At 50.2% G+C, this 13,295-nt stretch overlaps 5 protein-coding genes across 5 annotated transcripts; 3 read left to right on the top strand and 2 right to left on the bottom strand.

Moving 5' to 3' along the window:
• Positions 1–2,821: 2,821 nt before the first annotated feature.
• On the top strand, positions 2,822–4,453 carry ATNIH1004_003255 (uncharacterized protein; the record flags this gene model as incomplete). The annotated part of the gene is made up of 2 exons (XM_033567934.1): positions 2,822–3,593; positions 3,681–4,453. 2 exons carry the CDS (start codon positions 2,822–2,824, stop codon positions 4,451–4,453), a joined length of 1,545 nt encoding a protein of 514 aa, XP_033429929.1.
• A 2,019-nt stretch (positions 4,454–6,472) lies between these two features.
• On the top strand, positions 6,473–7,090 carry ATNIH1004_003254 (uncharacterized protein; the record flags this gene model as incomplete). The annotated part of the gene is made up of 1 exon (XM_033567933.1): positions 6,473–7,090. One exon carries the CDS (start codon positions 6,473–6,475, stop codon positions 7,088–7,090), a length of 618 nt encoding a protein of 205 aa, XP_033429928.1.
• Positions 7,091–7,456: 366 nt separating this feature from the next.
• Positions 7,457–10,807, bottom strand: ATNIH1004_003253 (uncharacterized protein; the record flags this gene model as incomplete). Its single annotated transcript, XM_033567932.1, has 8 exons — positions 7,457–8,662; positions 8,758–8,765; positions 9,158–9,448; positions 9,525–9,627; positions 9,685–10,286; positions 10,429–10,486; positions 10,536–10,561; positions 10,642–10,807. 8 exons carry the CDS (start codon positions 10,805–10,807, stop codon positions 7,457–7,459), a joined length of 2,460 nt encoding a protein of 819 aa, XP_033429927.1.
• Positions 10,808–11,239: 432 nt separating this feature from the next.
• On the top strand, positions 11,240–12,255 carry ATNIH1004_003252 (urate oxidase; the record flags this gene model as incomplete). Its single annotated transcript, XM_033567931.1, has 3 exons — positions 11,240–11,376; positions 11,431–12,077; positions 12,131–12,255. 3 exons carry the CDS (start codon positions 11,240–11,242, stop codon positions 12,253–12,255), a joined length of 909 nt encoding a protein of 302 aa, XP_033429926.1.
• A 269-nt stretch (positions 12,256–12,524) lies between these two features.
• Positions 12,525–13,156, bottom strand: MRPL13 (mitochondrial 54S ribosomal protein uL13m; the record flags this gene model as incomplete). The annotated part of the gene is made up of 3 exons (XM_033567930.1): positions 12,525–12,646; positions 12,724–13,084; positions 13,136–13,156. 3 exons carry the CDS (start codon positions 13,154–13,156, stop codon positions 12,525–12,527), a joined length of 504 nt encoding a protein of 167 aa, XP_033429925.1.
• Positions 13,157–13,295: the final 139 nt, after the last annotated feature.

The following is a 13,295-nucleotide window of genomic DNA, read 5'->3' as shown; positions in this document are numbered from 1 at the left end:
CGAGTAATGGATGATAGGCGTTCGAGTCGCATAAGAGGGTTGCCTACAAATTACAAATTACACCTAGGCCTCCGAACCTAGGAGGCAGTTGTCTAAGTACTCTATATCTATCTGCATTAGCGATGGAGTATACGTAGACGGGAATCCCACCAGGGCGGAGCAAGTGGGCAAGTTACCAATGTTTGAATCCTCAAGGAACAGGTCCGTCGTCACTCCACTCGAACAAAGATAACCTTGATAAGGTTCTGTCCCTGCTCATGTGGGATTGTGGATGTGCCATGAGGACTGAGATCCGACGAGCCAATATTGGGCCAGCGGGACTGTCAAATGCGGAGAATGATGATGCATGTGTCTGTCTATCCGCCCTACAGTTTCGAGCTTTGATGAATGTAGAAGGAGACTGAGAAGAATTATCCTGGAATTCTAAACATAACTCCCCCTCTCCCCCTGAACTCCGTCCCCCTGACGCACCCAATACATTTGGGGGTTTCAGTTGGAAACAGATAAGGGTGAAAAGGAATCAATCATAATGTGTTCGGAAGAGAAACTCGGGAAGTAGGTACCATGCCACGTCAGTACTTACCGCGTAGACTGTAGGTACTATGTCAAGGGCGTGGATGGAAGACGTTAGGTACATTGGCCAGGCCTGAAAACAGCTTCGGCGAATCAATTCTACACCCTCGAGCCTGTTAGCGCTCCTCTCCGGTGGACGGACTGTATGCAGTGATGCGCAGTTTAGGGCCACCCGCCCCTCCATCAGCTTATCACCCCTCCTTTATTATTATTATACCTCACAACTGTCGTTATATCCACTCATCAATATCGAACAAGTACTCGACTCCTTTCATGATGAAATCAAGGAGTCAACGACCGTGCAGATAATATCCAAACATTTAATCCTGTATCTAATCACGTATATTTCCTAGGATCGTATTATTCAATCCTAAAATAGCCTGCTGGGCTAGAACAGAGCTCACTTATCCGCTTGCGTTGTTCCTGTCAGCTGGTAACAAGATGTCTTTGTCAAGTATCTTTTACGTAGCTGTATGCGGCAAGGGTACCATAGAGGTACTCGCCGAAGTCTGTGTTCGGCACACGTCCGATTTGCTTTGCCAACCCCCTCGTCATTCCCCCCCGACTTCTTCATAAAAAAAAAAAAAAAATTTACAATAAAAAAAAAAAAAAATAGAAACAGCCAACAGTATATCCCGGAACGGCGATTTCCATCCTTTCCCCTGCTTGCCGCTGCTACCAAGTAAATTCTATCGTACTTCTCATGGTCTTCCCTGCTTTCCGGTCAGTGTTCGGAATTGGCTTTGGCTGTTGAACCGGCCGTGCCGTTTTCTTCAGTTGGAGAAGAATTATTGGACCATCGTCTTTGAATCTCTGACGAGCCAGAGAAGAGTAGCTAGTCAACCGTAGAACGCAAAGTTTGCTGCTAACGGTAAGTTCCTATAGCGCGAAGATTTAACCCAAAAGATAAAATACGAAAAAAGTTTCGATTGCTCGGCTCTTGTCTTATTCTCGGAAACCGGGTGAGGCACGAATCAAATTAACGGCACCAGCAACCGTCCCAAACGTTGGTGTTGCTGACTGAAATAATAATAAACTAACAACAATACTACTTAATTTTTTTTTTAATTTTTTTTTGGAGTCGACTTTCGCCTCCTCGAGTTACGATCGTCACCGCCCGTCCCTCACGCAAGTCTGAATTTTTTTTTTTTTTTTTTCTTTATTATTCTTATTAACTTATTTTATTTTCTTTTTGCCCTTGCACTTTTAACCCTTATGATAGGGGCTGGAGTTAAAAAAATAATAAAAAAACGAAAGGGAGGAGAGTGTTTCTTCCGAAATTTGACATTTTCTTCTGTCCTCTTAACTAACTTTGCGCCGCCGTTCGTTCGCCCCCCCTCCTCCCTCCATTCCCCGTGACTATCAGGACGGCTACCCTGGGTGCTGTCTTTTTGGAATTAATTTTTTTTTTTTTTTTTTCTTCCAAAATTTTCCATTTTTTCTTTTTTCCCTTAACATTTTATTTCATTCTTTTCTTTTTCCCTTCCCTTCTTCCTTCACTACTCTGGCCTTCGTACCTACACGCGTTATCCCTGGCAGTGGTCGTATTTTATTATTCCCTTTCGTCCATCTGAAACTCCTGGTCAATCCTGTACATTGTTGACGCGAAGCAAATTGGCTATCAATTTTTCCCTCTAGCCCTGGTGGTTGCTGTTAGACCCACCTACACGCCGCCTCCTTGGTGGATCAGAACCATTTACTGTTTTTACAACGTGCGGATAAAAAGAAGTTCCCACACAACTCGATTTTCCTGGTGGGTGACCGTGGGGAATTCACGATTAAGCATCTCAACCTCATCCTCACCTCTCGTCTGCAGTGGAGTCGGATTTGATCCTTCACGCCTCCATCATCGACCGCAAGGATCTTTCAGGGTCGGCTAGCTGAGGAAGAATTCATTACCCTGCGGAATCTAGCATTCTGACTACTTCTTCCCGCTCCGTCCTATCTCCGCGTCCGGTTGAGAGGATCAATTTCTTCTCGGTAAAATAAAGAAAAACAAAAAAGATCGAGGAGGAGAAAAGGAAAAGCAAAGACGGAAAACAAAACAGAAGGGTTTCGAAGAAAGTGATTCATATTCGTTCGCAGTGGGCATTGGCACGCTTGTTACACTGAGCGCTGCCTTTCGTCAGAAGACAACCAGTGAAAGGATTTCTCGGTTTGCAATCAATGATCGGGATACCGTGAATCTTGCCTCCAGTTCAGCCCTATCTTCCCTTTCTCGCATCTTGTCACCCCTCTCCGCTTCACCATGGATCCTAGATCTCATCCATCAAGACCCCCATCCACCAGTCTACCCCAGGGCTCCACGCCTCTTTCCTCGACACCTATCTCGAGTATGCCAATGCCTCAGTACACCATGCAATACCCCGTGTCCCAGCCGCATACCCTCCCTCCGCTGCAGCCTCATCACAATCAGTCGCCTGCCCCTCATTCCTACATGGGCCAGCCGCCATACAGGGATCTGTCGAGGTTTCCCACGTCTACTCACGATGTTTACGCGTCTTCCACTGCTCCCATAATGCCTCACGCTACCGTGGGCAGTCTGCCACCATCGTCATTTCTCTCCCACCCCAATCCGCAGGCTCAACCTCAGCCGCCGCAAGGCTACCCTCCACCTCACAGCGTGTTGCCTCCTGCTTCCAGTGCTCAGACGTACCCGCAGCCAATTGCTCCAGCCCCCCCGCGGGACCGTCGGTCTGACTACTCTGGCCTTCCTTCAGGCGCGTTTAGCTACCCAGATGGCAAAGCTTCCCCTTGGATGAATGCAGATCCGGTCGCAGGCGCAAACGGTGCGGCTCCGTATGCAAAGGAGCCCCCTCGCACTCAGGTGGTTGGATCACAGGGTCGTCGTGGCATCCTCCCGAGTGTTCCTGGACGCGCCACTCCGGTCACGAATGGTGTCAATGGTGGCGCGAAGAACACCACGATTCCCGCTAAGGATGCCGATGGAAAATTCCCGTGCCCGCATTGCAATAAGACATATCTTCACGCCAAACACTTGAAGCGCCACTTGCTGAGACGTGAGTCTATCCCTGCGTTGATACCGCGCACGCGTTCTGTTGCGGCCTCAGGCATTTTTGCTCACAAATAGTTTCTTAAATCCGCAGATACCGGTGACCGCCCATACATGTGTGTTCTTTGCAAAGACACTTTCTCCCGAAGTGATATTTTGAAGCGCCATTTCCAGAAGTGCTCGTTACGCCGTGGCAATCCGACGGGGGCGACTCACTTGTCCCATCCCCAGGCACATTTGAAGAGGTCCCAAGCTGCGGCCAATCCTGTTAAGCCGATTCAGGATGAAGTCAGTAGTACTGTCCCGCCTCCCAATGGCATTCCGGGTACGGCTTACGGCGAGGGAGCCGTGAACGGTAATGGGTTGGCCCCTGGCAGACCCGGATTCACGGATCAGCAGCCTCTGGGCTTCTCGATGTCGTCTGTCAACGGAATGAACCGCGGTCAGCCGGACGACGCGTTTCCTCCTGGACAGCCGCCTCAGAGAGGTCCCTGGCTGGCAGCTCCCAAGCAGAACCCGTACCTTGTGCAGCCTGGTACTGATGCATCTGGCCAGCATCTGAATGTTGACCGTCCTTCCCTTGAGCAGGTAAAACCCCCGGTCGTCCAAGACCCCAAGCGCCCAGTTATGCCTGGGCCCAATCCCCATCACACTGGCGAAATTGACTGGACTTCGATGTTTCAGCCCGGAGCTTCCGATCATTACATAAACCCCGTGTTCCCCCAGTCCATGGCATCTGGCCAGGAGCCGATCCACGCTCACGTCGACGCCGAGCGGAAATACTACCCCACCACGACCGCTGGTCCCCAGGAGGGCGGAATGAATGGTCTTTACTTGGCTTCTACTATGGGTGGCGACGGTAAGTGAGAGATAGTGTTCGCATTAATTACCTTCCCTATTCTGAATGCCTCGCAACTTACAATGAAGATATAGGTACTGTTCAGCCGGCGCGGCAATAATGGCAAATTTAAATGGTTGTGTGCTAGCCGACTGTCTCAAAACTCGACGACATTATATGCGTAAAAATGAACCGGAGCTATTTTTTGAAATGGAAACGACTTAACTCTCCTCTCTTTATACAGGGTATATGGAGAATGACGTTCTTGTGACTATTCTTTCCCCAAGGGATTGACGAAGGATTTTCCGATGTCTAGAAAATGCAGGACGGAATACTCCGGGAAAAAAAAAAAAAAGGACGAAGAGGAGAAAGTTCTCTCTTTTCTCATTGACCAGCTCTCGGCGTTATTCTATCGCAGCATCCAATCATCGATTTTACGAAAAGGGGTGTTTTTCCATTGCGAGTTCCTTGATCGGCTGTTTATTTTCATCTCCAAAAAACTGTGTCAGCATCTTTGTATTTACTACGGCGAGTTGCAATATTGCGGTGGTTCAGGACTTGTTTTGATTTGCTTCCATCCATTATGAGTGGGCTGATGGGATGGATGGTGTGTGGTTTATCGGCGTCCAACCATAGACTTGGGCATGTGCTTTTTCGTGTCTGTTCTTCTCATTTTTTTTGCTGTCTGCCAGTGCCCAAAAGAATATCCGGGAAGGCTTCTGTCTACGCGGTCTGCATGCTTTTATTTGCCTTGTTTTTTTTTGTGTGTGTGTGTGTGTGTTTTCTCTTTTGTCGAATCCAAAATGGCGCGGAAACCGTGTTCGGATTTTGTTTGCATCAACTTCACGTCCACCTTCAATCTACATGTCATTTCCCCGTGTAAGTAGTTCCTATATGTTCCATTCGGACATATGAATTTCGCGTCGGGTTCAGGAGGTGGTGTTGCTGTCTGGTTTTGTTTCTCTCTCTGTGTTTTCATCTTTCTTTTTCATCTTCTCTTCTCTTGTGTGTTGATTGTGGAAAGGTACCAGAAACGTGTTTTTATTTCCATACGATTTGCGGCTGGGTTGCTGTGGGAGATGGACCAGAAAAAGAGAATGAAAAATGATGGGGCGCTCTCTTCTGCCTGGGAGGGTGTGCCCGGAGATTTTCGGTCCATCGGTCTTGAAGCATTGCCCCTGGTCAGCCTCATGATGTTCCATACGTCGGACGTCTGATTGTCTATCTATGTGTGTCAGTTTGCATTTCCATTCTGTTTTACCTACGGACGGTTCGGGCAGTCCCCTGATCTCGCCAACCGGCCAGGATTGGGACTGTCCAGGGGGAAGCAAGGGATCAAAAAACTAGAATATAGAGCATCTCTGTGTTTAGATCCACGAGCAATAATATATGAGGATCTTACTGTACGATTTGAGAGGACGGCGCTTCCTTTGGCCCGGATCCATGTGATCTGCGGGTAATAGCGGGCGACTTGCGATGCTGAGATCTCGGATCTCCTCGTAGGATCTGTTAATTCATTCATACTTCTCTACCTGCTCTACCTAGATATCTTGATACCTAATACCCCGCGTCTTCTCCGACATTCTACGGCGTCTTTTATTGTTCTCCGCCCACGACGTCACTGCCGAGTTTTGGTTCCGATATCAGTCTCCTGTGATTGGCCGCCCAGCCTCCGCAGCAACGGGACACTTCGGAGAAGTTCGATCTTCCTTATACTTCGCCTCTCCTCCATTTCATCTTGCCTCACTCTGTCCATCTCTCGCATAGTGGCCCGTCTATATCTTGAGCATTGTCAATCGACTGGAATCGATCGTCCTCCTCCCCGCAAGGCTGGTTCCTTTCACAAACCACAACTCCAGTGCTTGTCCTGGACTAGACGAATCCCCCCTTCCTCTGATCCATATCAATCTTGCCAACGCTTCTCTATTCTGCTTCGTTGATCTCCACCAGTGGATTTGGATCCAACCTGACGGGCGTCGTGTTTGTGTGTGTGTGTGCGTGCGCGCGCACAAGACCTACCTGTAGAAGACTGTTCTCATCGACACATCATGTCCACGAACCGCCCATTCCTGGCCAACTTTCTGGCGGCGTTTCGCGCCCAGTCGACCTACAAAGCATCCAGCGCAGGCTCGCAGTCGACAACGGGCGCTTCATCATCTCTTTCGCCCACTCAGCTCTCTCAGAGTGCTCGAGCGATAGCCACCAAGGCAGGTAGTTCGGGAGCTTCTTCTCCCGAGCCGTCGGCTACGGCGACACATCATTATCACCATCACCATCACCACCACCACCATCATCACACCCCTTCATCGTCTCGCTCCCGACCTCACTCGCATCCTCGACCACCGTTAAACCAAGCCTCCGCCGCGGCGGAATCCTCTGTCCCCTCGTCGTCATCCACAACCTCTGCAGCACCCTCCTCCCCCCCGACGCCGGCCTCTTCCAATCCCATCCCCATCGCCAGTGGCAACGACCGCCAACGTCGCGGCAGTGATAGCTCCAGTGGATCGGGGGGATTTCGAGATGCCTTGGGGCCAGAGAAGTGGTATATTGGTGGGAAAGCGCTGGGCGGCGATGAGCGCTTCTATCGACTAGGCATGGTGACCAAGGGTGGCGGTCGTCTGGGTGGCAGTGGAAGAGTTGGGAGCATCGACCAACTGAGCTTGTAAATTTTTTCCCTACTTATTTATTTCATTTTGATGAAGTCTCTGGAAGTGCCCTGGAATTTACTACTGCAGGATTAAAAATTCTTTGGACTCGCGTTGGGTTCCAGCATGGAAGGCGTGGTTGACATCATTGGAATTGATTGAATCCACCAGACAAAACAAAAAAAAAAAAAAAAAAAAAAAAGAAAAAAGATGCTTGGACCTTTTAGGATTCATTCTCCTCTCCCATGGCTAACTCTCTTTTCTTTCATTGACTTGTACATGGCATGATTCGGTGAATACAGACAGGGAACATGTGTAGTGAGATCTTTACTGAGGGGAGATTTGTATCATTCATCCTTCTCACTCCAAGCTAGCTACGAGGTGTATCTAGTATCGGGGAACCTGCTGTGTGACGCAGTGCAACACACCTCCCATGCGCGGCAGGCCGTTCACTTGTACTGATTTAATCGTTCGATCAGGGACAATTCTCTGCAGCGTCTCGACGGCTTTCGCATCCGTGACGGGATCCCCAAACGCAGGCACAATAAGTCCGCCGTTTACAAAGTAGAAATTGACATACGAGGCCGCTGGATCCTCCTCGTTGGGCGTGCAGCCCAAACATTTCGGGTCCGGCTCATCAATGACATGAACCTCGAACTTCCTTCCCTGCGCGTCCGTCTCACGGTCCAAGACCTCGCGGATCTCCTCATACACCCGCATCCATTCGCTGTTCCCCTTACTGTCTGACGGTCTGGAAACCACCACCACCCCGGGCCTCACGAACCGAACCGCCGCGTCCACATGACAATCCGTCACATCGAGGGCCTTCCGTCCGGGGAACCACACGAACTTGTCCACGTCTAACAACCGACGCAGTTCCCTCTCGATTTCTTCCTTGCCGAGACCCGGGTTCCTCATCTCGCAGACAATACTGCTCTCGGCACCGATAAACGTACCTTGACCATCGAGCTCAATTCCTCCGCCTTCCAACCGCACCTTGGACACCACCCTCGTGACATGCGACGGGCCCGCCTCTTCATTCTCCAACTCCAACACTTGGCGCGCAAACCGGGTATTCTCCTCCTTCCAGGCGGCATAATCTACAATCGGCCGGTCATCCTCCCCCTCCAAGATTTTCTCACCCCATTCGCAGAACGAGAAGTCAATAGCGAACCGTCCCCCGCCATTGTCCGCGCGATGCACGTAGACCGGTCCCGTATCACGCACCCAGCAGTGGTTCGTCACGCAGGGGATGATGCGAATCGCTTCATGAACCGTTGCGTTGTTCTTCTTGATATCCGACTGCGTTCGCTGCCGGAGCAGCTCAGTGGCGGAATCGATGTCCTCCGGACGCGTGTACAGTCGAACCGGCTCAAAGGAAGAGACGGTCGCTGCGAGGTCGATGATCTCGCGACATATGTTAGAGTGGAGTCGCGAGGTGGTGGATGTTCGGGATGGGAAGCCCAGGATCGTGGCTTCGTGGGGGCTGGATTCGCTGGGGAAGGAGTATGAGTGTGTCTGTTGTCGTTGTTGCTGCATTTGAGAATGATGGGAGGTGGTGTGGAGGTATTGGTATCCCCATGGGTATTTCACCTGGATGTTGTTAGTTTTCGTGTAACTATGTAGTGTAGTGAGTCATTGGAGTCGTGGAGTACTACTAACTGAGAACCGTCCTATTCGGCGAGGACTGAAGACTCTGATAATTAGATTATTGCATGCCATTGTCAATGTGAGATTATGTATGTCTGTTGGGTGAAGAAACAAGTAGAAGTTCGCGATGGTCTCGGGGCCCGCGGACATTATTTAGTCACATGTCAAATTGGCATACAGTATCTACAGATAGCTAACTATGTACCTATGTATGTATGTGTATATACATGTACAACCCTCTATACCCTCTATATGATCATGACACCAGTCTCTCTCTTTCACCCTCCCCAGTATACTCCTCCTTCTCCCAAGGCCCATTACTGAGCCACAGCATAGGAAACGCCGTTGCCCCGGATAGCAAACCCAACGACAATGATGCAGTTTTCCATCCGAACTGATACTCCAGGAATCCTCCGCACAGTGGACCCAGCGTCATACCTAGGAACTGTGCCATGGTCTGGATACCGAACGCCTGGGCCACAGCGCCTCGCTCGCCGAAGATCCCCGGTCGTGCGCGCTCCATACTCTCGAGAACCTGCTGCGTTTCCACGAACAAGGCCGGGATGCACAGATTCAGCAGCAGACCGACGATACCGATCAATGATAGCAGGAGCACTATGTGTGTCGTGGTGTTCTGCTCCACGAATCGAAGACAGATCAGCGGTGGTGCGAGTAGGATGAACCCTATGAATGTGATGAGACGCGCACCGTACCGATCCGATAGAGTTCCTGTAATAGATCCCCCCCTTGCGTTAGCCAAACCTCGAGGAAATACTCCGTAAACGGAATGTGGACACGGTCTTACCGAAGTAGGGTTCGAAGAAAGCGGTCATGGCGGACGGGAGAAAGGTCATGCCAGCGCCTAAGGGTCCCCAGTTGAATCGTGACTCGACGAAGATGGGGATGGTCTGGATGGGATTGTCAGAACGTCAGGATCCATGCATTCCGGTTGCTGCAGTGCCTACCGAGTCAAACGCCGAGAACAAAATGCCTTGGACGAGAAGCGCCCATGACGAGATTATCACCCGTGGTTGTCGCGCGATGAGCAGAAGCGCCGGTTTTGGCGTCTCTGAAAGGGCTGTCGTCGTTGTTGTTGTCGGTGGGACGGTGAAGGTCTGGTACCTGGAAGTAAGATGTGCCTGAGTATGATGGGATGTTGACCCATTTGCCGACTCCGGTTCGTCGTTCAACCATTGACGCGCGACCTTCTTCTCGATCACGGTGATTCTCAGGATTACATCGACCGCCACGATGACAAAGGCCATTGCAAAAACCGACTGATATCCCGCCGTACGGTAAACCAGACCTCCCAACAACGGACCCAACACAAACCCCAGTGTGATCGCCGACCCTAAGTAGCCGATGGTCTGGCCGAGATTATCAAACGAGACCGAGTCGGTAAGGAGCGACAAACCCGCCACTGAGACCATGGCCGTCGCACCACCCTGGATCAGTCTGGCGACGACGAAGAGGCCCACAGATTGCGCAACGGAGAGAATGACCATTGACGCGCCTAGAAGGATCAGGCCCAACAGGTAGGGGAGCTGGCGGGTAGGTGTGATATCGACTATATACCCAAAGATGGGACAGCATATGAAGGCGACGGCCGCTTCACATATGAGTAGTACGCTCACCCAGTATTCCCCTAGACTGTGTATCAGATAAATGACCCAGAATAATTCTCCAGAACTCCAACCACTAAGACATACGTTCTTCGTGTGGGACATGTGCACGGTCGACCAGCGCAGACGGCATGATGGGGACGATCTAATTGGATTCAGCGGACGTAGGTTGTCGGTGACAACTTGTGGCTTACCATGGCGTAGAGAAAGAAATCCTTGTCTACCTGTCAGCAATAGATCGATGGAATGAATGGGGTGAGATTTTTCTCTTCAAAAAATTTTCTTTTTTTGGTCACTTACAGTGAAAAATGAAGTCCAGACCGTTGTCACTATAAAACCCGTGGAGGATCGCAGTCGTAGAAGCCATGGAGGGCGTTTCTGTTCCCCAGGAATGAGCGACCACATAGGAGCAGTGTGGTGGCAGGTGAAGGTAAAGGTAAAGGTCAAGAAGTTCAATTGGAGTCATTTGGAGAAAAGTGAGAATTGGACCGGATCATGTCGTGCCGAAAGGAAAACGGACCACCAATCCCTGCTGCATTGATATTATACAGTTGATTCTTGTCAACCATACTGTATATTCATGTATTCTTGTATTTTTGATTCTATTAGATCCCCGACCAGATCAGAAGTAATAGAAAGAGGAATTAAAAGAAGCTTGTATAGAGACGATAAGATAAGGCATCGGCCGACGGGCTTCGGAGGTGGCCGACACTCCCTCCATCAGCCCATCTCGCGCACTTCCTACGCCGGGATTTAGGGATTCAAAGGGATTCAAAGATTTAAATGATTTAAAAGGCGCCCTCGGTCTTCTTGTCTGGCTTAAATATACTATTTTTTTGTTTACTATACTCTATGTTGATCTCTTGGTTGTCTCTTGGTTATCTATCTACTGATCACCATGTCTGAAATCACCGCAGCTCGTTATGGCAAGGACAATGTCCGGGTCTACAAAGTACACAAGGATGAGAAGACCGGAATTCAGACGGTGGTCGAAATGACCGTCTGCGTTCTGTTGGAGGGAGATATTGAGACCTCGTAAGTACTTCTTGCGACAAGGGATGGGATAGAGAAAGAGAGTAACGCGAGCAGCTACACCAAAGCCGACAACAGCGTCATTGTTGCAACTGACTCCATCAAAAACACCATCTACATCCTAGCCAAGCAGCACCCCGTCACCCCTCCCGAGCTATTCGGTTCCATCCTGGGCACCCACTTCATACAGAAGTACCCTCACATCCACGCCGCCCACGCTCACATCATCACCCATCGTTGGACGCGGCTGAACATCGACGGCAAACCACACCCGCACTCGTTCGTGCGCGACAGCGAGGAGAAGCGCAACGTGCAGGTGGACGTGGTCGAGGGTCGGGGAATTGACATTACCTCATCGCTGTCCAAGCTCACCGTGCTCAAGAGCACCAACTCGCAATTCTGGGGATTCCTGCGTGACGAATACACCACGCTCAAGGAGACCTGGGACCGTATCCTGAGCACCGACGTCGATGCCAGCTGGAAGTGGAAGACTTTCGGCGGCTTGGACGAGGTGCGCGACCACATCCCCAAGTTCGATGCCACCTGGGTGCATGCCCGCGACGTTACCCTCAAGACCTTCGCCGAGGACAACAGTGCTAGTGTCCAGAATACCATGTACAAGATGGCCGAGCGGATTCTGGCCTATCAACCCTTGGTGGAGACGGTCGAGTACTCCCTGCCCAACAAGCATTACTTTGAGATCAGTAGGTGTCCCTTGGCGGCTCTGTCGAAGTCTGTACTAACGATCCATCCACAGATCTGGACTGGCACAAAGGACTCCAGAATATCGGCAAGGACGCGGAGGTGTTTGCTCCCCAGACTGATCCTAACGGCTTGATCAAATGCACTGTGGGACGGTCGTCACGGAAATCTAAATTGTAAAGGTTTTTTTTTTTTTCGGAGTTTTCTTAAAGCCTGTTGTACATAATTTAAGGCATCCATACTCAGATTTATTCTTTATGAAACTTTCCCACTGGTTGTAGTACAGAGACACCAATAAATAGAGGCGATATAATATGTATGTAATCGGCAGGGACAAATAGAAGATGTCACAAACTCCCACCCATGCGCTAGCAGACAATAAGACAGAAAAAATAAAGGAAAGAAAAGGCAAGATGTATACAATACAGAAATTAACCTTCAGTCCATGCTCAAGCCGAGGACTTAGCCTCCCCTTTGAATGCCAGCTGCACATCCGGGAAATCTCCAATAACGGACTGGTTTCCGAACTTGATAATATTCTCTTTGTAGGGATGAGCAACGCCCTCAAATGCTAAACGGTCAGCATCCTCCTCCTCATATGCATATATGTATATAGAACGCAAGACAGTAAAAGAAAAGAAGACCTACTCTTCAATCTCGCCAATCTCTTCTCCCGCAGACGATTCTTCGGTAACATGCCCCGGACAGCACGACGAAGGACCTCGCCACCACCCCATTTCTCAAACATCTTGTCCATGGTCATACTGCGCAGACTGCCGGGACGGGTGGTGTGTGTGTAGTACTTCTTCTGGAAGCGTTTCTTGCCGGTGGTGCGCAGGTCGTGGCATCCTACGGCCACAACGTAGTCGCCGCAATCGGTGGACGGGTCGTAAATGGGTTTATGCTTGCCCATGAGGAATAGGGCAATGGAGGAGGCCACGCGACCGAGACTGCGCGAGTCGGTGCCTACGTCGACGTGGTGCCATGCGCGCGAGTAGGCAAGACGAGTCTAGGAATTCGGTTGGAATTTTTCTCATGGATATATGTCATGGGATCTTACCTTGCCGATAGTTTGCGACATGGTATAGAATAAAATGAAACAGGGGAAAGAGATAAGACAATGATATAAATCCTCTATCCTGTGTACTGTACTAGTACGCTGTCTCCGAAGTCTCCAGCAGAACTTTGGGTCCACGTGACCACCCTCTGAGCCCTAGGCA

The sequence above is a fragment of the Aspergillus tanneri genome, assembly GCF_003426965.1.
Source record: "Aspergillus tanneri strain NIH1004 chromosome Unknown AapTan_1_pilon_pilon_pilon, whole genome shotgun sequence".
In the NCBI taxonomy this organism is placed as follows: domain Eukaryota; kingdom Fungi; phylum Ascomycota; class Eurotiomycetes; order Eurotiales; family Aspergillaceae; genus Aspergillus; species Aspergillus tanneri.
This window is presented reverse-complemented; position numbering and strand designations above follow the sequence as displayed.